This window comes from Serinus canaria, chromosome 5, assembly GCF_022539315.1.
Source record: "Serinus canaria isolate serCan28SL12 chromosome 5, serCan2020, whole genome shotgun sequence".
NCBI lineage: Eukaryota > Metazoa > Chordata > Aves > Passeriformes > Fringillidae > Serinus > Serinus canaria.
In genome coordinates this window covers 28807965-28833403 of record NC_066319.1, presented here as the reverse complement: position 1 = coordinate 28833403, position 25439 = coordinate 28807965, and the positions used below count along the sequence as shown (strand labels likewise).

Here is a 25439-nt window from a genome sequence, read left to right as displayed (position 1 = left end):
GCTTCCCCCTTGTTATGGTTATGATGATTTTTCTTTAGCCAGCCATGGCAGAGAGGTGTTAGACACTCCGCCGCTTCCTGATCCCGCTGGCTCCTCCCCGCTTCCCTCAGCAGCTGATCCTCAGCTGCAGCCCGCGCCTCCCGGCCCGGCTCTAGCGTGGCGCCGCCGCCGGTTAACTCGCTGCTGGAGCGGCGCGGGGGGACAGACACACTCGCCCCGGCGGGGGGACGGTAACGTTCGCCACTCCGGGGACGGACGGACGCGTTCGCCACTCCAATGACCTCCTGGGGCAAGGACACATTCGCCCCTGCGGGAACTTGGAGCGGGTCGGACACGTTCGCCGCTCCGGGAACCTTTTGGGGGAAGGACACGTTCGCCACTCGGAGGACCTGCCGGAGAACGGGTACGCCCGTCACTCGGAGGAGCCGCGGGAGGACGCGTCCCGCCGCCGCTCAGCCGGCTCGGCTGAGTGACCTGTGCCGCCTGCAGCCCCGCGGCCGGCGGGAGGCGGCGGCGGGCGGGCAGGTGCTCCCGCCGAGCGGTGAGTTGGAAGGGAGCGCTCCGGAGCCACGGCCGGCCCGCCTTGAGGCAATGGGCGGGCAACGCACCGGAGGGAAGATGAGGGGAAAAACAGCTCAAGTGTGGGGGCGGTTTGAAGTGGGGCTTGTCCTCTGTAAATGCTGAGTGATTTCTACAGGAATTCAAAGCATTATGGCTTTAGAATTTGAAGGGGTTGTTGTTGTTGTTGTTGTTGTTGTTGTTGTTGTTGTTGTTGTTGTGATTGTTTTCTCTATGATAGTTATTATGGGTTTCATAGCTTGCTCTCTTCTGCTCCTTCCCGAGCAACACTGAAAACAGAAGGGTTGCCCCATCACAAGTGAGTCAGTAGATCTTTCTGCAGCCCTTGGAAGACTCCTCGAAGTACAGATGAATTTTCTTCTCTTACCCTCCACTGTTAACTAAACCCCAAAACGCAGCTGGCTAACCAGGTGGAAGTAACCAGTGTCCTTCACTGTTTAACAATACCCCAACCTTTACCTTACTGGAATATCTTTTCTCTTTCACAGGACCCTGTACTTCTCAGGTAACATCTGATGCCATGTCAGGCAACAGGAGTGTCACTCAAAGGGTGATGTCCCTGAGGCGCTGCACAGACCCCCAGTCCCACCTTGCAGCTGACTGCATGCTGCCTGCACACAAAATGAGCAACTTGAAACTTTTAGGTCTGTATTTCCTCATAGCACCAGTACCTAGGGAAGATACAGTTTTCAGAAGGTGAGAGGAATTAGCCTGACCATCCTGGCCATCTTTGTGTAGCACTGCATCTGCTGGGAATTAGGAGCCTTGAAACTTTAAAATAAGCAGTGGGAAAACTGTCCCTGACATAAACTGTGATGTGGCAAGATGACTGAGTACTCTTAGACTGCTGTCATATTCTGGTGACAGCTTTTCCATAGAAATAGAAATTATTTCATTATAAAAAGTCAGTTAAGTGCTTTGGGTTTCTTCTTGGTTAAGATTATAGAAAGAACATCAAATCCTGCATAACCAAGCTTTTTATTTGACAACACAATAGCCTTAATTTTAACACATAACAAAAGTAAATAAAAAACTTCCTCTTCTAATTGGGAATAAAAAAAGAATGTAAAAAGTTACATTAACAGTGTTAACATTAACAATTAACAATGCTTCACAATTGAAGTGAAAACAAAGCAGTTAATCTCTTCTAATCTGAACTGTACATAAGGATGTTTTCTAGTTACAGTTGTTGATGGCCAACTACTGCAATGTAACATGTCCCGCCACCCTCAATATAGAGAGGCAAAGACTGTCCATCATGGTCTGTGTTTATTACCTTAGCTTCAGACATAGGTAGCCTTCAGACATTGCTATAAAATCATATTTTATATCTTTGTTGCTTGCATGCCATGACATTCTGCACCATTACAATTATATCAGAAACTTGCTCACTCAGCAAGATTTCACTTTTTCCCCTTTCCTAAAGTATTGTTCAGTTTGGGTATCTTTGAGTACCTTTGGTTTCTGTACTGAAATAAATATGCAATGTAATAAAATCTCCAGTGCTTTTTCTCCACATTCTGGATCCAGTCTCAAGGAAACCTGTGTACTTAAATGGTTTTGCATAGAAATAAAACTATTTCCTAAGCTCCCAGTTCCAGGATTTTAAAGAAAGATTTAACTGAGTTCGTTTTTGTTTTGTTGGGGTTTTTCTGCTTGTTTGTTTTTGTGGTGTTTTTAAAATCACATTTGTAAGCAGTCAGAATTTAAAAGAACAATAATAGCAAACTGTCAATCTCTTCTGCTCAATGACATGACCTTATAGGTTAAAAAACTGTACTGGTAAGCTTTCTTTTCATACTCTTCCTTCCTTTCTTTGAATTAATTTTGAATATAACACCTAAGGAAGCTACCTTAGCCTATACAGGTAATATCTTCCTTGGAAAATGACCGGTGTCTATGTTAATAAAGCCAGAGTGCTGTTATCTCTCCAAAGCACATACACTGTTGTCCTGAGTCATACTGAAGTAGCATCAGTGAAACATCTTTGTCTCCTTTAACGGGAACATTCTGCAGCTTGCAATGGAATTGATGTACTGACAGAAGTTAGTCAAACAGATCAAACTTCATCAAGTTTCTGTTCTGGGGGACATGTTAGCATGGGGGTGCTGTACCGAGACTGGTTGTCACTGACCAAATTGGATTGAGCCTGGCCGCACTCAAAAGGCACAGGAAGCCAGAGTCTGTCTGCACACACTGCTTGAGCTGTTGAATTCTGCAGCATGTTCACAGTCTCCTCCATGTCTCAAAAGCAGCATGAAATCAAACACAACAAATGTTTTGCCTGGAATTTCAACAAGTAGTCAACAGAGTGGAGGAGTCAACTGGAAAGGAAATGGGAGATAATGAACAGGGTGGTGACTTGCTGTAGATGCCCTTGGAAATAAAGGTAAGTAAATAATGTTTGATGCAATACAGAAGAGGGAACTAGGAGGATCCTTAAAATAGAGAAGTAATGTGGTTAGAGTAATGATCTATGTAAACAATCTTGGGTTGCAGTTTCAGAGTTGTTAATTCCAAGGCTGTGCAGAGCTCAGTCTCTCAGCAGTACTAAATTGATCTGTATGAGGTATGGCCACGGTGTCACATTACTCTCATATTAGCTTCTGTCCATGCTACAGATTTTTTGTTCTGCCTCTGGAAGGACTGACAATAACTGATCGGGGTTCACTGTCTAGTGGTACAAAGTTATCCCTTCAACATTTTTCTGAACCAATTTGAATTGGGAGAATCTGTTCAATTGCATTAGGTGTTTCCATTTGATGGCTGTGGTGTATTTGATCATTAATAGGAGGCCTACAGTCAGTTTTGCTCTGCTGTCAGACTGGCATTTCCATTGGTCAATGGCTGTGGCATTAGGAGCTGTGTTGGTTAATGCTGGAGGGAGAGGTATTAGGGCAATCTTTGTGTATCAGCAAGAGAACAAGGGTCTTCACTGCAAGAATGGAGGGCTGTTTTGGAGCTGCCACATGGAAGTATATACCCTGGGTGCTAGGATCTACAAAGACATTTCAGTTAGACCAGACAGTTGACAAGCTTGAGTGGCAGGTAAACTGGTAATGCTGTCCATGGATCCTCACAAAGAAGATAATAAGAGGGCTTTCAGGGAAGAGTTCTAGCTCTGCTGAGCTCTAATTTCCTGTTAATCATTCGCAGAAGAGAGAAGACTGTTTTGAGTTTGGACAGGGGGAGGTATCTCATCTGAAATACAAATAAATTAATATCTCTCTGCAGATGATTTTTGGATCTGCTCCTTTCCCCAGAGCTAACTCAGAGATAATGTAGGAGGGTAACAAAAGACCAAGGATACAGTTTTCTGAGAGTCTGCCAAACACTAGGAAGTCTTCAATAGGTAAAAAGTGTTTAAGTTAAGCATGATTGATTGTGTCAGGCGAGAAAGGATGATATTTAAACACTCTTTTTGGGGTTCTGTTGAACCTTTGATTGGCTTTGGTTAATCCAGAGTGGAAACTGAGAAGTTTGGACACTGATAGTTGGATGTCTATGGAGTGAGTCACAGAGAGTGAATGCGTAATTAGGAAAGTGGAGCTGAGTCAAGGCTTTTATTCATTTGTTTATTTATACCAATATTTTTTATTTTTGAGGGTCAGTAGAAAGAAAGTGTAAACCAAGAAGACTACATCACATTTTAGCCGTATCATTTTTTAAAAAATAATTTTGCTTGTGTAATTTATTCCCTCTAGTGAAAATTCTGGGTTTTTCTCCTTTTGCTTACTTTAATGGACCAGAAAGGTAGGAAAAACAAGGATTTTTATCTCAAATGCCTCCCTTTGGGGCTTGCTCTTCTGCTATGTAGGTTTAACATGCAGCTAAACCAATCTAATGAATTGTGGCCACTGAAAGGTGGCTTTATTTTTTTTTTTTGTGGCTCTGTGTTCTGTCCCTTTCTTTATGCTGATGCTGCTACTTACTGCTTATCTGCCATGTGTTTATTTGGCTCGTGGAAGTGTCCCAGTGAGTGCCAAAATCAGCACAAACTAGTCTGGAGTGCCCAGCTGAGAGATGAGTTTTGGAGATGGGGGATGTAGTATTCTTAGCAGCCATAAACAGTGAGGCTGACTCAGAGTGCCTTCTGGACTGAACTACTGGGCTAAGCTCTTCAAGAAATGGAATTGAGAAATTAATCTCTCTTTCTATATAAGCAATGAAAATAGTTGGCAATTAAGGAAGAAATACATTGATGATGATTGATGTTAATACAACTCATCCTCATGGGATTATCTGGCATTTTACACCTCTTGAGTTTTTTTCAGATTCTTTGCAAAACCTGCAAACTCTGTCAGATCCCTTCAGTGAGCTACCACTGACTCATCTTTTGGCATAAGATGTAGTTTCACTGAGATCTGGCTGCATGATGAGTTAGTACAAGGATTTAAACCAGAAGAAAACCCAGTTTTTTGCAGTGCTAGCTTTCTGCTCACTTAATTCCTTGAATCAAGCAGGCACCAGGATTTGCAGAATTGAGGCTGGAGAAGAATGCTGACAGGGAGAAGGGGGAAGCAGAATTGCCTTTTCAACAGAAGCTAAACCTTCTATCCACCTGGCTGCAGTGTGAGACTCCACTAGTTTAGGATGGGGCTTCACAATTGATTGAAACTGCTCTCATTCTGACTTCTTGAGGAAAGAGACCCTACTGCCTTCCTGGTATCAACCCTGTTAAAACAAACCCTGCTCAAAATGGCTCGTTTGCATATGTAGTCATGGTGTTACTAGCATCAACAGAAGGAAGATAAATCCCATTAGGAGTTGAAATGTGAGTTTGGCTTTTTTCTGTAGCTTGGGACGGGGCCCCAAAGAGAGGGTTTATTAATGAGCTAGTGGTGACTACATGCAGCTCTCTACTCATTGTCTGCTACCAGCAATTTAAGTCTTCACTGGAGCCTCTGTCCTTTGATATTCCACTGTCATTGATTTTCCTTTGAACACTGACTCATTTACCCTAGTCTTCTCCCTCCTAAAGGATGAGCTAATGTCATTTTTAAATAATTATTTTTTCTGTGATCAGCAGAACAAGTGAAGCCTGGTTTCCTATGGATTTGTCCTGATGTGGTACTGCTCTTTGGATTCTCATATATATATATACTAAGCAGTGTCTGCACATGCTTACCATTTTATCGATGACAGCTTTATTAGGACCTGTTTCATCCATTTGGCTTTGCATTTCACTTGTTACCTTTGTACAAATTTAGGTGGAATTTAGCAATGGTTTAAACATGCTTTTTTGGCAAGGAAAGTGGGGGAAGTAATGGGACCCAAAGAAACACCAACACAGAGTAATTTCATAAGCCTTCTTTCCTTAGGAAATCAGGCTAAAAATTAGTCTTTTGACAGAGACCTCTCTGGAGATCTCATGTCAGGCTACAGACACAGAAAAGTAAATGTTGCTGTTTACCATGTAAAGGCTTCCAGTTACCTGCTGTAACAAATTTCTTATAAGTAAGGCTAAGCCAGCAGTTGGGTGTTTACTCACTTTGTTATCTTCTCATCTTCAGCAATGTCCCTATCAGCTTTTGGGAACTTGTGGTTTGTTTGGGGTTTTGTTTGTTTGTTTGTGGGTTTGGAGTTTTTTGTTTGTTTGTTTTTGTGCTTTCATTTTGTTTTGTTTTTTGCCAGAGTGCACTCATGCATAAGTTTCTTCCATTTATTTTTAATTTTAATCCTTATACTTGAATAAATGGCTATGTAGGTAAAAGACAAGCTGTTAAAGAGACTTGTGGCTTACAGGACTCTGTATTGTCAGTGATGCCATGAAAAATAAAGGCTTTAAATGCAACCAGGGATATAATCCTCTTACTTGGAGAAAAGCTAGCATCTTCTCCGTGAGATTTTCACTCACATAATTTTCACTCACATGTGTAATAAATATTTGAGTATTTTATTGCATTTTCTCTATTGTAACTTCAGACTTCTATTAATTCAGAAACTAAAATAGATAATTTATTTGCAGATTTGTTCAGTATTTTGTGCTTGAGTTCTTACAGAGTTCTCTTACGGATGTCTTGCTTGCCCCACAGTAGGGCAGCTGGATCCTAGAGCCCAGCTGCATTCATCTTCTTGGTTCTCTTTCCAATCACTTCGCCTTGAAACGTCTGTTGTGTCCCATGTGTTACCTTTTGTCCTTGAACTAGTTTACAGATGGATCAGTTCCATGATTTTCTGACGCTGTCATTACAGATATGTGGGTGCTGGAGCAAGGGAGCAGGGAGGGAGGTACAACAGGAAATGTGGGACTATCCATCCAAGGGGCAATCCAGGTTTATGCTAGATTCCAATGACCATACAAAACAAAGCACTATACCTTGAAGGATATGTGTGAAGGGAAGAGAGAGGGAGAGAAACAGGCAGAACATGTCCATCTGACTGTGGGAACTCAGGTACTGCCAGAGCCCTCCAGCTTTCTCCCCTGAGCATGCATATGATGCACCTTTCTTCTGAGCACAAGTCATGTGAGAAACTTCAGAGTCCTGCTGGCTCCTGCTTGGTGACCTGCAATTCAGCTGTGCCTGGTGCATCGGAGCACAGGGATGGATGGAGAAGCTGGGGCCAGGCTGGGACTGAAAGGGAGATGCAGACCTTCCCTCCAGAGGAGAATAAAGCAGAGACAAGGTGTGAGTTACTGCAGTGAGATTGCAATCCTCTGTAACTCAGTGAATTAATATAAAAATGGATAAATATCTCGTCAGTGTAGAGCAAGACTGAGAGGCTTTGCAGAAACACTAATGATACAGAAGCTGTAACTGTAAGATATAAAGCATTTATACATTCAACATACAGATGCAAGCCAATGGAAAACAAAGCTTTGATCCTACCCCAGCGGTAGGATATGGCCACATCATGCTGGCAATAGATCAGGTCATTAGAACAAGTAGCTGCTTAACCTTTAATAGCCTTGTCATCTTATTTCTGATAGGTAGAGGGCCTTATTTGCTCAGAAAAGTGTTCTGGAAATCACCTGTTTTCCTTGTGAGCTATCAAGATGTCTGTACCTCATTCCTGAGTTAAGAAAAAAAGAAAGGGGAAAATAAAGATGAGTTACAAACTGAAAAAAATACAGCTTCTGTAGAAGATTTTTGCCAGTGCCAGCCATTAGCCTCTTTATTGCACTCGTTGGACAACATGTCTGCTAAATACCCAATCTCTGCTAGGGAGATCCACCGTGATGACAAGTGGCAAAGTTAAAACAAAACAAAATTTGATGCTGTCAGATTGTTAAATTCATTTAACACAGTATTTTCTATGGGTTCAGTTTCTACTTCAAATAGATGCAGCTCACTGGAAAGCTAACAGCACACAATCTGGGAGATACTGCGAATTGCAAAGGAATTTGAAGAAATTGGGCGCTCAGATCCTCTCATTTGCAATGGAGTTTGGGCCGGAAACTCGTTTGCTTTTTAACAGTGATGACCTCAAACCTTGATGATCGTAACTCTGGATACAGCAGCTGCCTGTATACTTACTGTCCGGGTTTTGTGGTATCACTCTTCTAACCTTCGTATTTTTCCCCACACACGGGGGGAACAATCACTTGTCATGATTAAGTGGCATGTTCCTCTGTTAATTTCTTAACACTCTCCATTTGACTTGTTCCCTCTAGGTTTTCTTCCAGTTTGCCACTTTGGAGGTGGCTGCGATTTACTATTTATTTTCCCGGCTCCCTTTGTTCTTTACTTCCCATTCTATGTGGTCCCTCCTGCCCCAGGGGTTTCGCGGTGCTCTGCGTGTGGGTGACTTTACGCCCGCTGCGGCTCACTCCTCAAGGCCTCCCTAGTCGCCGGCAACAAACCGCACTTTTCACTCCAAAAATCTCCTTTAAAAAGAGCTGCCTTCTCAGTATTCTTGCATTTGGCCCCGGCTGAAGGCACGTTGGCGCCTGCCCAGCCGCCCCGCCACTAGCTGCCGTACAACATGGCGGCGCCCACCGCCCACTCGCACCGCCGGCACAGAGGAAGCGTCCGCCACTCTAAGACTCCCGGTGTGTGTGGCGACTGCCCCGCGGGGCGTTCCTGCGGCCGGACGCAGCCGTTCCGCGGGACGCAGGCGGATCGGTAGGCGCCCGGCGGGGCCGCGGGCGGGCGGCGGGACCGGGCGCGGGGAGAGGCTGCTGCGTGCGTCCCGGAGAAGCCGCGGCTGCGGCTGCAGGTGCGCCGGTGCGCGGTCCGGTGCGCCCGCGGCCTCCCGCATGCTCGCTCCCGGCGTTCGGGCCTCTTCCCGGGGTAGATAATCACGACCGAACCTAAAGCGCGCAGCACGTTCCCCCTGCTGCCGAGGGGAGCCGTGGACTCCCCCGCCTGTCTCCATCCCGGCGGGCCTGGCCGCGGCCCGGAGGAGCGCTCGGCTGGGATCCCGGGCCCGCCCCCGGGCCTTGGCGCGGCACTGCCGCCGGGGCTGAGAGGGGGCCGGGGTGTCTGACAGGGGCTTCTCCTGCCCCGGCGGGGATCCGCAGAATGATCACAGGCATCCCCCGGTTCCGAGAGGGGTAGCGGCTGTTGGACCGAGGGAGAGGCCGTCGCTGCGGGCGGGCTCGTGGCAGCCGGTGTTCGCGCTCATTTTACGGGGTGGCAGTGAACGACCTGTTGCTTCGGGGGTGCTCAGGCAGGTGCCCGGGCCGTGCTCGGGGTGCTGGCAGCGACTGTGCAGCATCGATGCTGGAGTAGCATCGACACCTGAACTTCTCCTTGTGGGGAAATGTGCACAAGGACAGCCCTTTAGAAACAACGTGGTGGGTTGGGATGGAGGCGCTGGATTGATTTCAGTTTATTGAAGGGGTATTAAGCTTCTTTATAGTAGAAGGACAGCTATGTTAAAAATAAGCTGCTGTCTAGGGCTTTTCAATGCCTGAAGAGCCATTTGACCCTAGTATGGATGTGAATGTAATGGACAAATAAATGCCCATTAGTAAATGTTATTTACTAATGTGTGAAGAGACGTGCTTATTCTGCAGCAATTTCGTTTTGGCCTTGTTTAGGTTGATCTAGTTACAAACTGAACTAAAAGGTGTTGATAATAACCATGACTACTTTATTTTTGGAATAGCAGAGTTTGTGGAAGCACCAAGTTGCACCAGTTTAATTTAATGGATTCCCTTTAAGGTTTTTAGTGGTATGATCAACAGCAGCATTCAGTCTCCTTTTCCTGCCCAATCCATCACTGCAGTATTCTGTCCCCAGGCTCCCAATGGGGGGGACCCAGACCTTTTTTCTGTCACAATTACAAGTTATGGCTAGAACCTTGTTACGATAGCATTACATGTGTTTAATATCTCTAAACACATTTTATTAAGTTGTCTTCAATTTCTTCCTCTCTTATTTTTCTCTGCAGGCCACGATGAAATCCCACAATGCCGTTTTGAGAGGATGAGGTGAAGGGGGAGAAAGGGCAATAAAAAATGGCCAAGCAAACAGCCGTGACGATTACTTTGGCGACCCTGCTGGGTGTTGCACTGGGGGGCCTGGTTTTGTGGAAAGCAACCCAGCATCGGAAAGGAAAAACACGCTGTAGTAGTCAGCAAGTGGAAGCAGCAGGAAAGTCAGGAGATGAGGAACTCATTAAGGCAGAGGATAAGAAGGAGCTTTCCTTCTTCAGATCTCCCACCTTTTTCTGGATAGAGAGCACCCTTGGTGCAGACATAGTGATAGTTTCAGAGCAGGAGGAGTGGGATCATACTGAACCATTGCTGAAGAAGGAACTGGAGAAGTGGCCGGTTCTTGGAATTGATTGTGAGTGGGTGAGTGATCAAGAAGCGCCTCTCCCTCCTTTAGATTGCAAATTACATGAGGAAATCATTGAGGATGGAGCAGTTTCTTTGCTCAAACATATACCAGTGTTGATTATTGAAACTGTGATTGTCTGTCATGACGGCAGTGAGGCAGATGCTAATTTTGATTCTTTTTATGTTTAAATATACTAAGTTTTTAATTCACCAGATGTATTTGTCTACTGAGTTCCTGTGATAAATCGACTTTACTAACAGTTGTATGGATAAATATAGTTCTATGTGTTTTGTGTAATATCTTTTTAAAGGTGATTTACTAGAAGTAGTTTGGGCTTACACTGTTTTAAATCCAGCTACATACTTAAGAAACAATATTTTAAAAATGTTAAGTCCAAGAAGGAGGATAATGCTGATACATAGATAAAACTCACTGGGACAACCAGAAAACAAAGTTCCTCTTCTGCTTGTACATTTGCATCCGTGATATCTCAAACAGGCTTAAAGTAATTTATAAAGCATGGCTTTGCCATTGTTTTGACTGGAAATTGATTCACTCCACAGTCATTACTATAAAGCCCAGCTAAACAATATATTTGCCATACACATTTGTATAGTGGGTGGCTTTGTGTTGATGTGGATTCAAAAATGTTTCTGATTTCTTTGACCAGCTCAGCTATGAAGGGAAAGGGTGAAAGGGGAAAAGATTGTCATGTGGGAATGTGGCAAGAAGTAGCTTGGGCACAGTAATACTGTGAAAAAGACCATATAATTTGCCATTAATTTTTAGAGACATGTAACAAAACTTGGCCATGTAAACTCATAAGTATTTCCTGCTTTCAGTGGCCTTTTTAGCAATTTGCTTCAGCTCTGGTATTACTAAAAATACAGTAACCTGGACTCTCATTTTTTTACTTCATTACAGGTATCTGTGGAGGGAAAAGCAAATCCTGTATCCCTGTTGCAGATGGCTTCTTCCAGTGGCCTCTGCATTCTTGTTCGGTTGCCCAGGCTTGTTGCCAGTGGCCAGACTCTTCCAAAGACCCTGGTGGACATCATGGCAGACAGTGCTGTGTTGAAAGTTGGGGTAGGATGCTGGGAAGATGCTTGCAAATTGCTTAATGATTATGGTCTTCCAGTCAAAGGGAGCATGGATCTCCGGTATTTAGCCATGAGACAGCGGTAAGTGTCTGAAGACAGAGGTAGGTCCATCTGGGGTTTGAGGCATCATTTGTTGGAAAGCTGGAAATATATCTTAGGTGATTTGCATAAGCTGAATGATATCATGCTGGTATGTCTGGAATTCTTAGGGTGGCTTTAGAAAATGGGCATTGATAGCTGCAGCCCAAGAGCAGGTCATGCTTCTGTTCTGTGATTTTAATAGAAATGAAATCTTAATGAGGATTTCATTTGCTAATTGTGTCCCTTAGTCTTCTCTCACAGACTGATACTTTTGTGGACTTCTCTGTGCACCATGCTTCAGCTTTTAAGAAGTCCAGGCTCAGTGATGTAATGCAGTAAGAATGAACACTGTGTCAGCAGATGTTTGAATACACCACCAAGAAGTGTGAGATAAATGGACATGCACAGGGCATATAAATGGAACTGTTGAATTTCAAGATTTCTTGAAAAATTACTAAATAAACCAGTTCAAATTTTCTCTTTTAATAACAGTTCTTCTGTGGGAAGATTACACTTGTGATGCCATTTTCTTATCTTTCACTCTTCCTGAAACAAAATGTTTTACTTGCAGATATTCTTCATGTACAATTATATGTGTGCCTTGGTGTGGTGTTAGTGAACTGGGCCATGCGTTTGCTGACCTGTTGGTGCCTTTTTAGCACTGAGGATGGACTTCTTGTCTCTAGTGGCCAGGATTCTTCCGAGTCATTCCTGGTTCTTGGGCTTCTCATGAATCCCTCAGACAAGTGGTCCATCACATATGATGAACTTCTTTAGTTCAGAAGGGAGTAGTTCAGAGCCAAACACTTCAGCCTTAAATGTTACTAACTCCCAGCCTTGCCTGCTTTGCATATTGCAGACACGAGATAATTACTAAATCTAGAAAGGACATTTTAGTGGAGGGGGGGAGAGGGCCTGTAAAGCTGAGAGGCAGCTGTGTTTGAGTCATGCATCATGTGCATTGTGTTCTCACAGGCTCAGGCTGTATGAGGCCATCTGAATTTGCATGAGTGTAGAGTTTCATTTTTAATATATTTGTTTCACTTTCTTTGTTGAATTAAAGGAAGGATCTACTTCACAACTGCCTTAGCCTTAAGTCTTTAGCTGAAAAAGTCCTGAACTTCCCACTTGACAAATCTCCTCATGTGCGTTGCAGCAACTGGGAAGCAGAAGAACTGACACAAGATCAGGTGTGTTCTCCACTTCAACTTACTCCTTTGGGAGGAAAAGTAACCTTATTAGTTGCACAAGAGACTTTACAACAGGGAGATCTGAGACTTTTCAAATTATACCTCAAAACCTTACGTGTGACAGCACCTAAAGTTGATTTCAGACTCACTGCCTGCATTCCTCTCCTTTTCCATGAAGATCATTTTCTGCTATTCTCCCTGGATTCTTTACCCTTGTTTTCCTTTAGTCCTGAAACATCTGTGAGGCAAGATTCCTTGAAGAAGTGTTTCCAAAACCTCACTTCTTTATTATTTTCTTCAGTCTGTAGCAGTCAGCGCACTATGAGACAGGCCCTGGAAATCTTGTTCAGCTGCTTTAGAGCACTGAGTTTTCCCTGACTGCCCCGTTTCTTTAGTCAAGCTGCACATGCCTGCATGGCATAAGCAATGACCAGCAGAGGGAGTGACAGGACAAAAAACCATGCCGAATACTCTTAGTGTTCCAAAACGGAACTTTTTATGAAGGAGGAATTGGTGGGATATGAGGATGTCTGACCTAAATGTATTTTCAGTCCCTTGCAGTTCCTGGGGGCATCCTGGGGGACTTGGTGTTGTTGTTAAAGTGCCATTCAAGTGGCAAAGCTTCATGTGAACTTCAAAAGAAAATGAATCCAGCTTCTGGTTTTACTGTATCTTTTGCTAAATACTCCAGATTGATAATGTTGGGAGTATTTGCTGTTTGTCAGTATCAATTTCTGTGCTTTTCTGCAGGTTCTCTATGCTGCTAGGGATGCCCAGGTCTCAGTGGCTCTGTTCTTCCATTTGCTGGGATTTACCAGCCTCCCTGCTACATCTGAAGGTGAAAACTCTGTCACTGCTTGGGAGAAAGCACGGGTTAAATGCCAGGGCTTGGTGGATATCCCATTTAGAGGAAGAAAGAGTGGCAGCACAGGAGAGGAGAAGAGTGCAGAGGGACGTTCCCCTCAGAAAACAAAGAATCGGAAATCCTGGGTGAACGGCCAGCCCTCTGGCAATCAGCAAATGAGAGATCCACGGAGGCAGAAGCGAAAGCCTCTGGGTGTGGGATATTCTGCAAGGTGAGTATATGAGCACATCTTTGTGCATTGCATGGGGAAAACCCTGAGTGTTGCCTCATGCTCTAGTCATTAAACAAAGTAGCTCATGTGAGCTAGGAAAGGGAACACAGGACCTAACAGTCGTAGGGGTCAGATCCTGTTTCTGTTTTCATCATTTTCCTCTAGGTGGTATTGAAAGCAGGGGCAGCACTGAGATCTCTACTTCAGTCATGAGCAAGTTGAGGTGTTGTCTTTAATTTTACCCTTCCTTCCTTCCCCTGTGGAAGCATTAGCCAGAGAGCAGAGTCCTATCAGGAGGCAGTTGGCTTTCCAGGTGTTATTCTTGGGTGTCCAGGGTGTCCTGAGCAGGGCTAGGAGTTAGACTCAATGATCCTGGGGGGTCCCTTCCAACTTGGCATGTTCTGTGATTCTGCTGCTCAAACAGCTGTGCCCTGTCTTCTCCAAGGAAAAGATGGCAACTGCACAGAGCTTGTCCTTTCATGAGGGTCTGCCTCGTGGACTATTGTTTTTCCTTTGCTATCCCATGTCACTGTGGCCACAGAGATGGCAGGGCTGAAGTCTGAGGTTAGCAGGGGTGAGATGTTATGTGAGGTGCCAGAGGGCACAGGAAGGAACAGCCTGTGGTAGCAGCAAAGCAGTGCCCTTCTGTGTTGGCCAGGGGGCTAAAGGAAAGAATTTAGTTCATTCAATAGAATGAAATAAATAGGAAAGGCTAAAGTGCTGCTTTAGCCTTGAGAGGCAGCTATTGCTGGATTCAGGATTACCATCCTTGCAGGCATTTTTTTAGAGTGAATCTTAAATTCTTAGGAGTTTTAGCTAGCAAGAGTTCAGTTGTTTTTAAATTAAAAACAAGTTGGAAAAGTTGCTTTAAGCTCAGTGCAGTGGAAGATGTGGGGTATCTGTATGTTTGCTTTTGTTAGGATACAATCTAATAAAATTTGTCATTGGACATAACTAAAATTACATGTAAGTATCATTGGGAAAGAAATAAATTTTTGAATTTGTTTTCTTCTTTTTAAGTTAATTGGATTGGCAATGGAGAAATTTTAGTGTAATCAATAGTATTGGTTTCATTAGCAGTGATTAACAGTATTATTAGCAGTATTATGTTTTACAGAGCAAGTCCCTCATATTTCTTTTAACTTTTTTGGAGCCTGTGTAATACAATACAGGAAGACTGCATCTCATAGGAGGATTAAAATTTAAACAAAATTACATTCCAAGATAAACTAAGATCTTCCCATATATGTTTATTTATATTTTGTTTTTAACTGTGCTTGACTTCATAAGAGATCTGTAAAGTTACTGCTTTTTACAGTATTTACTGCAATGTGGCTCTGGTCTGTGATAACACTGGATGTGGTTTCAAAAGTCCTTTTACACTCTTCCTGTCTTTTTAAGTCTGTTTATTCATTTAGAGTTGGAAATTCTGAAATTGTCATGGTGGCTGAGTTGAACTGTGGATGTTCAGTGGAAGGAGATAGCCTATGAATCAACCTTTTTAGCTGGTAGAGCTCTGCTGAGAACTAATTTGTGCAATCTTGCTGTAGAGAGGAAAGGAAACTTTTCTGCAGTGTATTGTGACATGTCTGGCCAGTTCCTCATGGGTCCTCTCTGAGCCCAGCCTGCTCCACGCTTCAATTTTGTTTGAAGGAGGTTGGCAGAGTAAGGAAATGTTTTCTGCAAAACAGAGCCCTTCCACACACTGCCACAAACTGCCAGAGACTGCTCACACAGGACTTCTTGTCACTGCCAAAGATTGGGGCCTGTGTTTGAGGGCATCAGCTCAGCTTTCTTGTTCTCCTGAACTCATGTGTTCAAGTTCCCAGTGCAGGAGTGGTTTTGGACCATTTCTCTTGGGTGAATAATTGCTATTCACACTAAATTTTAGAATTTTCATAAAAAACACTAAAATCCAGGCTTAGGCAGCCAATCCTTGAAACTGCCTTACCTGTAAGCTGATGCCTTCTTTGAGCTTACTCTCAGCTCATCATCCTTTGTGACTTCAATTCTCTTTTGTTTTCTATTTCAATTTTTTTAAAATGCTGTCTTCATTGGTAGCATCTCTTGAAAACTGGGATTCAGGAGTTACAATTCTGTTGGCAGCAGGAGAGCAAAGATACCTTAGAGCCAGCTGGTGAACCCTGGATAAAATTTCAGATGTACTGCTTCCCTAAGCTGCAGACTATGGAATCTCAGCAGCCTCAAGTTTGTGTTTAGGGGTACTTCTGTGATTTGGAGGAAGCTGCTTGAGCTGCAGTGTGGCACAGAGGGCTATAGAAAGCTCTGGGGGTTTTTGCATGCTATTATAGCTGCTGTAATACTGGTCTTGTTTCATAGAAAATCTCCACTGTATGACAACTGCTTCCTGCATGCACCAGATGGACAGCCCCTGTGCACGTGTGATCGCAAGAAGGCTCAGTGGTATTTGGACAAGGGGATTGGAGGTAGGCATACCAGTTTTCCTGTTGGTATTTGAAATGCTCTTCCCTCTCCTCTCTCTCTCATCTCTCTCATCTTCCTAATGGAGCATTATTTTTTAGGTATCCTTTCTTATTGGAAGTATTGTTGGGGATTCACTAGGATGACTCTTACATTGAAGCATCATTATTTTAGCTCTCCAATACAATTTGTCTTGAATATTTTCTCTTTGTCTTTATCCTTTTAGAGCTAGTTAGCACAGACCCTTTTGTTGTGAAGCTGCGTTTTGAGCCTTCAGGACGTCCTGAGTCCCAAGTTGATTATTATCTGACAGTCAAAGAAAACCTCTGTGTTGTATGTGGCAAGCGAGAATCCTATATCCGGTGAGTTGTTTAGTGGGTAGGAGAAAAATGCATCCTCTAAAACAGGGCCAAGGTCTGCATCAAGTTTGGCATCCAGAAGCTTGGTTAGTGGCCTGAAACATTGTGCTTGTTCATGTCCTGGGACACTGTTTGAGTGCTCTGCAGTTTGGCTGGGTGAGACACTGAAGAGACCAGCCTTTCCTCTTAGAGAGGCAGGAGATATTGATCCTAAGACAAATCAAAGTCTATGGAACATGTATGTGCTGCAGTTTGAGTGACAGGGGCAGCAGTGTGCTGACACACACTGGCTAGGTGGCATACCCTTCCAAAAAGAGCTGTATTATTCCTTCCGCTACTTAATCCTTTATTTTTGAAAGGTTTAGGTGAGCCTAAAGCTCATGAGGTCAAAAAGAACAAGACTTTTCTCTTTGTCTTTTTGTCTGCTACTGATTAGTTGAGAAGTATACTTCTCATAGTGCATTACTTGATATTTTTTTTCCCAGTATGAATCTTTAATTGAAAGTGATGAATTTTGAATTTTTGGAAAGGAAAAAAGAGAAATAACCGAAAATCTGGCGAGAGAACTACAAATGAAAATAATAAAAATAATGACTTTCTGTACTATGTGTCCTGGTAATCCTTGCTCACCTAGACTTTCAGCTGACCCTTTCTGGGGCAGGAAGAGGAGGAACTGGGGAGCAGCAGCTCCAGACAAATGCAATGAACTCTCTGTTTTGTCTTCTCTAGGAAGAATGTTGTTCCTCATGAATACCGAAGACACTTCCCCATCCAGATGAAGGACCACAACTCACATGATGTGCTCCTACTCTGCACATCCTGCCATGCCATCTCCAATTACTATGACAACAACCTCAAACAGCAGCTGGCCCAGGAGTTTGGGGCTCCCATCGGCTCCGAGGAAGGTGTGCGTCTCCTGGAGGACCCTCTGCGCAGGCAAGTGCGCTCGGGGGCGCGCGCCCTGCTGAATGCAGACAGCCTGCCTGACCCCCGCAGGGCAGAGCTGCTGCAAGGCATCAAGGACTTCTATAACACAGACACAGTCACTCCAGAGATGCTCCAGGCAGCAGCTGATCTGGAAACCAGGTATAGCAAGCCCGTGTAGGCTGGGTGTAAGGTTTTTAGTTGTTTATATTGCATTTCTTACTGGTTTTGTTTTTGTTTATAACCATCTCCCATCAACCCACCATTGGTCTCTGAACTGCAGCTCTTGTTTCTTTTCCTCTTTCTCTTCCTTCTCACCAGTCTTCTGTTCTTGCTCTCCATCTTCTCCTCCAACATTTTTATACTTCTTTTGAAGGACAGATCAGGAAAAGAGTCTGAAGGACAGTCATATCGGAAGTCTTCTCTTCTTCACTTTCTCAAAATCTCCCTAAATATCTTTTCTTAACAAGTGTCTAGTCTCTGCTTGAAATTAGTATCTTCTCCTTGTTATGCTCGCCATTGTTGGTAAAGTGCAGGTGTTATAACTCAGAACCCATCCAGGCAGGGAATTCAGTGACAGGCTCAGCACACTGAAGGGTCATATAATTCTTGCCTTGAGAAATTTGCAGTCTCCTGAGGAGCTTGTAATGGACCTTAAGAGCTTTGTTTAGTGTTGCTGTAAAGAAGAACACTTTCTCCGTTCAGAGAAACCAGCTTTACAGTGTAACTGCATTCCAGAAACCAGTCTGGCATTGAAGCAAAGCTTAAAACTCTCCCTCTTGGTTAGCTTACCCTTTGTCTGTAATTAAACTCTGCAGCTGAAAGTATCTTCAGTGTCTTGCTGTTCACTGGAGACAGATCTGGAGTCTGACAGCGGGCTTGTGTGAAAATAAATTGTGCTTGTGTCCTGGCAGGATCTGCAATGAGAGCTACGTGCCACATGGACTGAAGGTGGTGCAGTGTTGTGCTAAAGGAGGCCTGCGCTCTCTCATGCAGCTGGAAAGACGCTGGCGGCAGCATTTCTTGGACAGCATGAAGCCCAAACACCTCCCAGAGCAATGGTCAGTGGACCATAACCATGTGAAGTTGATCCAAAAGTATGGGGAGGATCTTCAGATCAAGCTGTCATGAAACTTACTTCCTGGACTCTGGATAGTGTCTAATGGACATATGTAACTGAAGATGGAAAGACTATTTTTATTTCTATGTCTCCACTAACACCTGGGGCCTGGGTTTTCAAAAAGGCAGCAGTAGATCTGCCATGTTTGCCAGTTAAAATTAAATTTGGTGGTTTATAGAGTTAAATCCATTGACTTGAACTTTCACGTAGTTTGGAAGTTTAATCCTAGTCTGTGACTTACTAGTTCAGGGCAAGAGTGATATGATAAGGGAACTTGTCTTCTCAAAGAGACTATGAAGAATCATTTTCTTGCTCTCAGGATGTCTGATGCCTCCAGACCATCTCTCATATTACAGTGAGTTCAGAGAAAGGTAACAGAAGCACAATAGATGAATGTTTCTAGATTTTTCTGACATACATTTGTGCCCTTGGCTTTACCCTGAGGCCAGCAGGAGCAGGGAGGTCATTCTTCCCTTGTACTTGGCACTGGTGAGGCCACACCTGGAGTGCTGTGTCCAGTTCTGGGCCCCTCAATTTGGGAAGGACATTGAGACGCTTGAGCACATCCAGAGGTGGGCAACGAGGCTGGTGAGGGGCTTGGAACACAAGCCCTGTGAAGAATGACTGACAGAGCTGGGGGTGTTTAGCCTGGAGAAAAGGAGACTCAGAGGTGACCTTATCACTCTCTACAACTCCCTGAAAGGTGGTTGTAGTATGGTGGATGTTGGTCTCTTTCTCCAGGCAGCAACTGACAGAACCAGAGGTCACAGTCGTAAGCTGTGCCAAGGGAAATGTAGGTTGGTTACTAAGAAAAAGTTTTTTACAGAAAGGGTGTTAAAGTATTGGAATAGCTTGCCTGGGGTGGTGGTGGAGTCAGCATCCCTGGATATGTTTAAAAAAAGACTGGATGTGGCACTCAGTGCCATGGTCTAGTTGAGGTGTTAGGGCTGGGATGGACTTGATGATCTTGAAGGTCTCTTCAACCTAGGTTTTTGGTAAGGGTCTTCTTGATAAAAACCTTTCTTTGCTTTCAGTGCAGTTGTATTCATAAGAGTTCTTTCTAGGGAAGACCCCCTGCCAGAGAGAGATTTCTCATATGGAAGAAGCAATGAAACCTTATTTTTTGCAGATTCTGAGCTGCCCCAGCATTGCAGATAGGCTTCAGCAAGTTTCCTGGTGGCAGGTGCCTGATGAGAAGTGACACTCTGGCAGTATGAAAATACCCATGTCAAGTCTTTTGTTAAACAGCTTCCAGTAACACACAGTTTATAAAAAATGTTTTTCCTAATTCTGCTTGTTTGTTGTGAGCAGTGTGCTCACGCGTGCAGGGCTGTTACAGAGACTGGGTGGCATAACTCCTATGAGTGGAGTGTTGGAATGGAAGTATGGAGGCCCTTTAGGAAGAACAGGCCCTGGAGGCAAGGAGGAGGTGTCACCTTCCATGTCAATGATTGGTTGGAGTGCATGGAGCTCAGCCTAGGGATGGATGAGGAGTCCATCAGGAGCTTACGGGTCAGGATTAAAGGGAGGGCAGGGACAGGTGACAGAGGGGATCTGCTACACATAACCCAGCCAGGAAGACTGAGTGGATGAAGCCCTCTATAGATTCAACCTTGTGTTCACAGGGCCTAGTCCTCATGGGGGACTTCAGCCACCTCATATCTGTTGAAGAGGCAACACAGGGCATAAGCAATTCAGGAGGTTCCTGGAATGCATTGATTACTTTTCCAGAAAGCCAGCTGCATCATGGGCTGCATCAAAAGAGGCATGACCTGCAGGTCAAGGGAGGTGATTCCCCCCCTCTATGCTGCTCTTGTGAGACCACCTGGAGTACTGTCCAGTTCTGTGGCTCCCAACGTAATAGAGAAAGTCCAGAGGAGGACTACAAAGATTATCAGACAGCTGGAGCACCTCTCCTATGACTTTTTACAAGAGTGTGTAGTGATAGAACAAGGGTTACTGGCTTTAAACTGGAAGAGGCTAGGTTTAAATTAGGTATTGGGAAGAAATTCTTTACTGTGAGGGTGGTGAGGCACTTGAACAGCTTGCCAGAGAAGCTGTGAATGCCTCATCCATGGAAGTGTTCAAAGCCAGGTTGGATGGAGCTATGAGCAACCTGGTCTAGTGGAAGGTGTCCCAGTCCATGGCAGAGATGTTGGAACTGGATGTTCTTTAGAGTCCCTTCCAACCCAAATCATTCAATGATTCTTTGAATAGCACTTGATGAGTACCTTTTCATATCAGACTGAAATAAGGACAGGTGTCTTAAAATGGATGAGAGGAAACAATTTAAATTTAAGACCAGAAGCTTTTAAGAGATCTAACCACACATGGCAAAAAATAGAAAATCTGATGTTCTGTACTTGGATTTGACATGTGTGGTGGTGAGCAGGTTACTCTCTTCATGCCTGTTTCTCTGTCTCTAAAATGGGACTAATAATACTTAACTATCTCACAAGGGTGTTGTGAGGCTTAATTAATTCATGTTTTTGTAAAATGCTTTGAAAATATAAGCTAGTGTGTGCTAATTATTGTTTTTTAAGATGTGCTGCTGTCTTACTTCCTTAAATATTCATGTTTTTTGTCTGGTGCTAGACCTTAGTTAAAGATAACTTTTTAAAAATACACACTCCTTTCTGTACAATCCCTTTTGATGATTTTGATTGCATGAGATGAGTGTGCTTCTACTGAATGATGAAGCTATGCTCAACTTTTATATGCCTCTGCAAAGAAGTTTCAGTAAAACCCTTATCTTCACACTGCTGTGTATAGCACAGTTGACCCACATTTTTTTTTAACATTTGGGCAGAATCCTGGACCTGCTGTGATTGTGGCTGAAACTGGCCCTTATCAGATAATTCAAGAAATTTCACAGGCCAGGGGTAAAAACCCTGTTTATAGCAGAGACTGTTTGAGATAAGTAGGAACCATGGAGAGAAATGGTACATTAATGCCATCCCGGAGGAGCTGCAATAGCAGTGTGAGGAATCAAAGATTCATGATAAATACTATTTATCACAGAGCTCCAAATGAGATAAATTCATTATAAGGGCAATTTAAAAAAAAAAAAGAAATCATCTAGCCAAATGCGGTGTGTCTCTGTGCTCATTCACACAGCTGATTATAATCCCAGCATGACCTTCCTGCCTACAGCAGCAGTTTGGATATAACTTTTTCTCTCCAAAGCATTTTGAGCATGTGTTCAGATACTGCTATATCCTGTCTCCATCTGATCGGGGTGTTGAGAGCTCTCTGCGTGACTCAGAAACTCCTTTTCTGTCATCAGGAGTACAAGGTGTCCGTTTCACCTCTTTGTTCTGCTTTGTTTTTCCTCCCTTTGTTCTGATATAGGAACTCCTGATCAAACTCTTTATTGGAACCGATTGGCTGACCACAGGCTCAGGTCTTTTCTGTTTGTGAGACAAGAAAGTAATGTGGAGACAAGAACTGGACTGCAGATCCTCTATTTTTGAGGAGCCAGTGGTATCATTGAAGAGGGTTTTTCCCAAATCACTTGTTCAGAAACAGAAACTAGCAAGGAGAACTTCCTTTACAAATATTTTCTAAGATCCTTATTGTTTGTAAGATATCCTTAACTTGCATGATTTTAATTCAATCTGAAAGAAGAGGGGAAGCAATATATTTATGATGAAGAAATAGATTGGCTTTATTTTATTATGATTTTAAATTTTTTACTAGTCTATAGATAAAACTTCTTTGTATGTCTCCGTTGCTAATTGTTACATTCTATAAAAATTTACTCTTTTACCAGACTTACCACTTTTGAAGTTCTCTTGTTCCTTTCTTGCATGCTTGCTTTTTCTCTTCTTTCCTTGTGTCTTACCCAGTCCTTACAGGTCATTGTTCCTTTCAGTAACACCTGGACCTCACCCTCTGAGTTTCCCTTTCCAGTGCCTTCCCTGATTTGTGTGGCAGAGCCCATGCTGGCACCAATACTGTACTTCTAAGCAATGGGGTAGTGAGCTTGCTCAGGTATGTTTGAATACTGGATTCAGGTGCTGTCCTTGGCCTGGTCATTTTGGTCAGTCATGGCTACAGGTCTGCATTTCTTCAAATGAAACCTTAGATTTTTCTCAGCCTGAGCATTCATCTCGGTTGCCCCAAGTATTTTATCTTAAGTGGGACAGTGCTGCACTTAACCACACACATCCATTTTATCTGTGCAGGGGGAGAATTGGCAAAGCTCTCTGTATGGGCTGGCTTTCACAATATGAGGTTTTTCTTTCTGTTGCCTGTCACTTCACATTTTAAGTTTGTCCAAAGTATGCTGCCAGAGATGGGGGAGAAAATTTTCCCTTTTACCTGGTGCTTGGTGCCACCTGTCTCAAACTGGTTCTTGCAGGTTAGTGGGGAGCACGCCACATCTGCTGAGATCTCCAAACCTGTCTTGGCTTATGAATTCCCTGCAGAACTTGCTTCCATCCTTTTTGTTTCATATGTTCTTCTGTAAGAATACGACTGGGTATGAATTTCCAGGAGTTGCCTCAGGAGTGGGAGAAGCAATGCCCTTGAAGCCCTTCCTCCGTGGACTACAAACTGATTTCTGCCTTTCTAAACACTACAGTTTGTGGTTTTTCTTAATTTTTTCAGTAGCTTTACATTATTGACATTATTGCAAGGTGCAGGATTTACCAGCTGGGCAGCATTGTCTGTTGGAGGTACAGTAGGTGTTGCACTTTTGAGCAGACCACACATGACATGTTAATTATGCTGCTGATGGTCTTGGCATTTGGAGTGCCTTGGTTTTCCTCCTTTGACAGTCACTAAAGGTCCCAGCTGTCACATCTGTAACTGACAGGACAGAAGATAACATATCCCTGTGGGCTTGCATTCCCTGTTTGGCATTCAGTAATGGCAGGCATAGTAAGTTCTCTTCCTGTTGCATTTCTATTGCTCTGGCTCCTTAGGGAGTATCTGAACTCTGCACTGTCTGTAACATGGTTTTGGTGGGAGTTTTTCCGTGAAGGCAACGTGGTTGCCTTGAGAAGCACCTCACTGCCTTGGCCCCATGCCTGAATGTCTTGAAGGAACTAGGTCTTTTTACATGCAAAGGGAGCCTCTGTAACAAGGACTCACCTGCCTGTCTGCAGTGCTCTGTATGGATTTAGAGGCACCTCTAGTTTGAACTAGAAAGTCAATTCTCTTCACCACTCCTTGATCTCCTTCTTTTGGGCCCCCACAGTTGTCCAGACCTGTAAGACCTTCTTCATTCCCACAGGCTGCCATCCCCTTTGATGTTCTTTGGGATAGGGGCCATAACAAAGAACTTTCTCCCTCTTCTACTTAGTACCATACCATTGGTATAAGGGCTTTTCCTCACCCTGAGGGGTACATTGTTCTGGAGAAAGGCAGAGGCAGTTTGAGCTAAGTGCAAAGAAGATATATCCAGCTTTCCCTGGGACTTTAAAAAGGAGCCACAGTGAGCTCTCTTGTATTAGCACTGCATCAAGTTGGTTTTGTTAAATGCTTTTACAGGTAAAGAGGGTAATGCAGGTGAGCCAACATGGTTAAGCTTAGTAGAAGGAAAAAAAAAACCCAAAGGCCAAATAAACATACATGGAGCATAATTTCTTTTAATCAAAACATTTTCCTCTATCACTGTGAATTCTACCATGAAGAGCAGGCAGCTCTGGCAAGGATTTTCTGTGCCAAGATTAGTGCTGCATCCTCTCTTGCCACTTAAATGTAATGGAACTTGTTCTGTCTTGAATTAGCCAGTGTGATGCTACCTGGGGTCTCAGTGGTGTTGGTCACCAGGAAACAAAGCAAAACCATTTTTCTCTTATTACTTTCCTTTGCAAGCTATTGGATAAGTTCAGCTTTGAGATGGGGGGGAGTAAGGAGAACAGAACAAAAAAAAAAAGAGGATGGAGGCTTTTACTGTAAAACAGAGATGTCATCTTCAGATAACAAGAAGCCATTTCCTTGTACAGGAAAAATTTCGGCTTCATCTATAGATGACAGGCAATATGGCTTCTATCTTTCTTTTCTTAAAAAAGTGAAAGATTGTGCAAAAAAGAAGGAAAAAAGGAGAAGGCATTTATATATCTCGGTACAAATGTGACAAGCCTGTGGAAAGGGTACTAGGCAGCTGTCAGAAACACAGGCTTAAGAGAAAAACTGCCTGTCCAAACTCCCTTCACAAAAAACCCTGCTGCTCTAAGAAGCTGCTTTGCATTGTATCATGCTCTGTGGGGATCTGAAATGTATCTGTTTCACAGTGATTAACAGCAAGTCCTTTGCAATTGTTCTTTGAAAAATGTCAGACAGTATTTTGCATTAGCTGAGATCTGCCAGTTGCTTTTCCTTTTTCCTCTGTGCCATGACTCTGTCCAGGACTTCTAGCCGTAAATAAAAGCAGAGAGACTGTCTGACTGCTGGGGCGTGTGAAAATATGAGTGGGACTCCCTTTCAGTGTATTATGAATAAAAAAATCATTATCCCTACTTATCTAGCAAGGGCTATGGAGAGTTCAAATCTGAGCTGTAAGCATGTGTATATAGTTTTATGTCATATTTTTGCTATTTAGATAATATTTTCCATATGTTTTCAAGGCTTTATGCTATCTTCTGTCCCCCTCTGGTTCTCCTGTGATATATGAGTAGCAAGACTAGATGTTGTTCAGCTGCATGTCTCAAAGCACTGTGGTGTTTTGAAGACCAGCTCCATTTTACAGGTATTTTCTCCACACTAGAAGTAGAGTCAGTCCAAGCAGTAGAATTGGAACTTAAGAAATCCATACAGAGCTCTGGAAAACATCAGACTAGACTGCCTGTCTCTTGACAAAGTGTTCATGGGGGAGAAAACTGCCTTCAA

At 43.6% G+C, this 25439-nt stretch overlaps 1 protein-coding gene across 12 annotated transcripts; it reads left to right on the top strand.

Moving 5' to 3' along the window:
• Positions 1-10: 10 nt before the first annotated feature.
• Positions 11-25069, top strand: EXD2 (exonuclease 3'-5' domain containing 2). 12 transcript variants are annotated; one of them, XM_050975028.1, is made up of 10 exons: positions 11-403; positions 1068-2968; positions 9919-10324; positions 11235-11491; positions 12555-12681; positions 13432-13757; positions 16098-16204; positions 16426-16561; positions 17288-17644; positions 18397-25069. In XM_050975028.1, exons 3-10 carry the CDS (start codon positions 9986-9988, stop codon positions 18611-18613), a joined length of 1866 nt encoding a protein of 621 aa, XP_050830985.1. In that variant the 5' UTR covers positions 11-403; positions 1068-2968; positions 9919-9985; the 3' UTR covers positions 18614-25069. The 12 variants fall into 12 exon arrangements, with proteins under 12 accessions (XP_050830985.1, XP_050830986.1, XP_050830988.1 ...); XM_050975029.1 differs by having other exon boundaries at positions 11-541; XM_050975031.1 differs by having other exon boundaries at positions 11-1223; positions 2835-2968.
• The last annotated feature ends 370 nt before the right edge of the window (positions 25070-25439 follow it).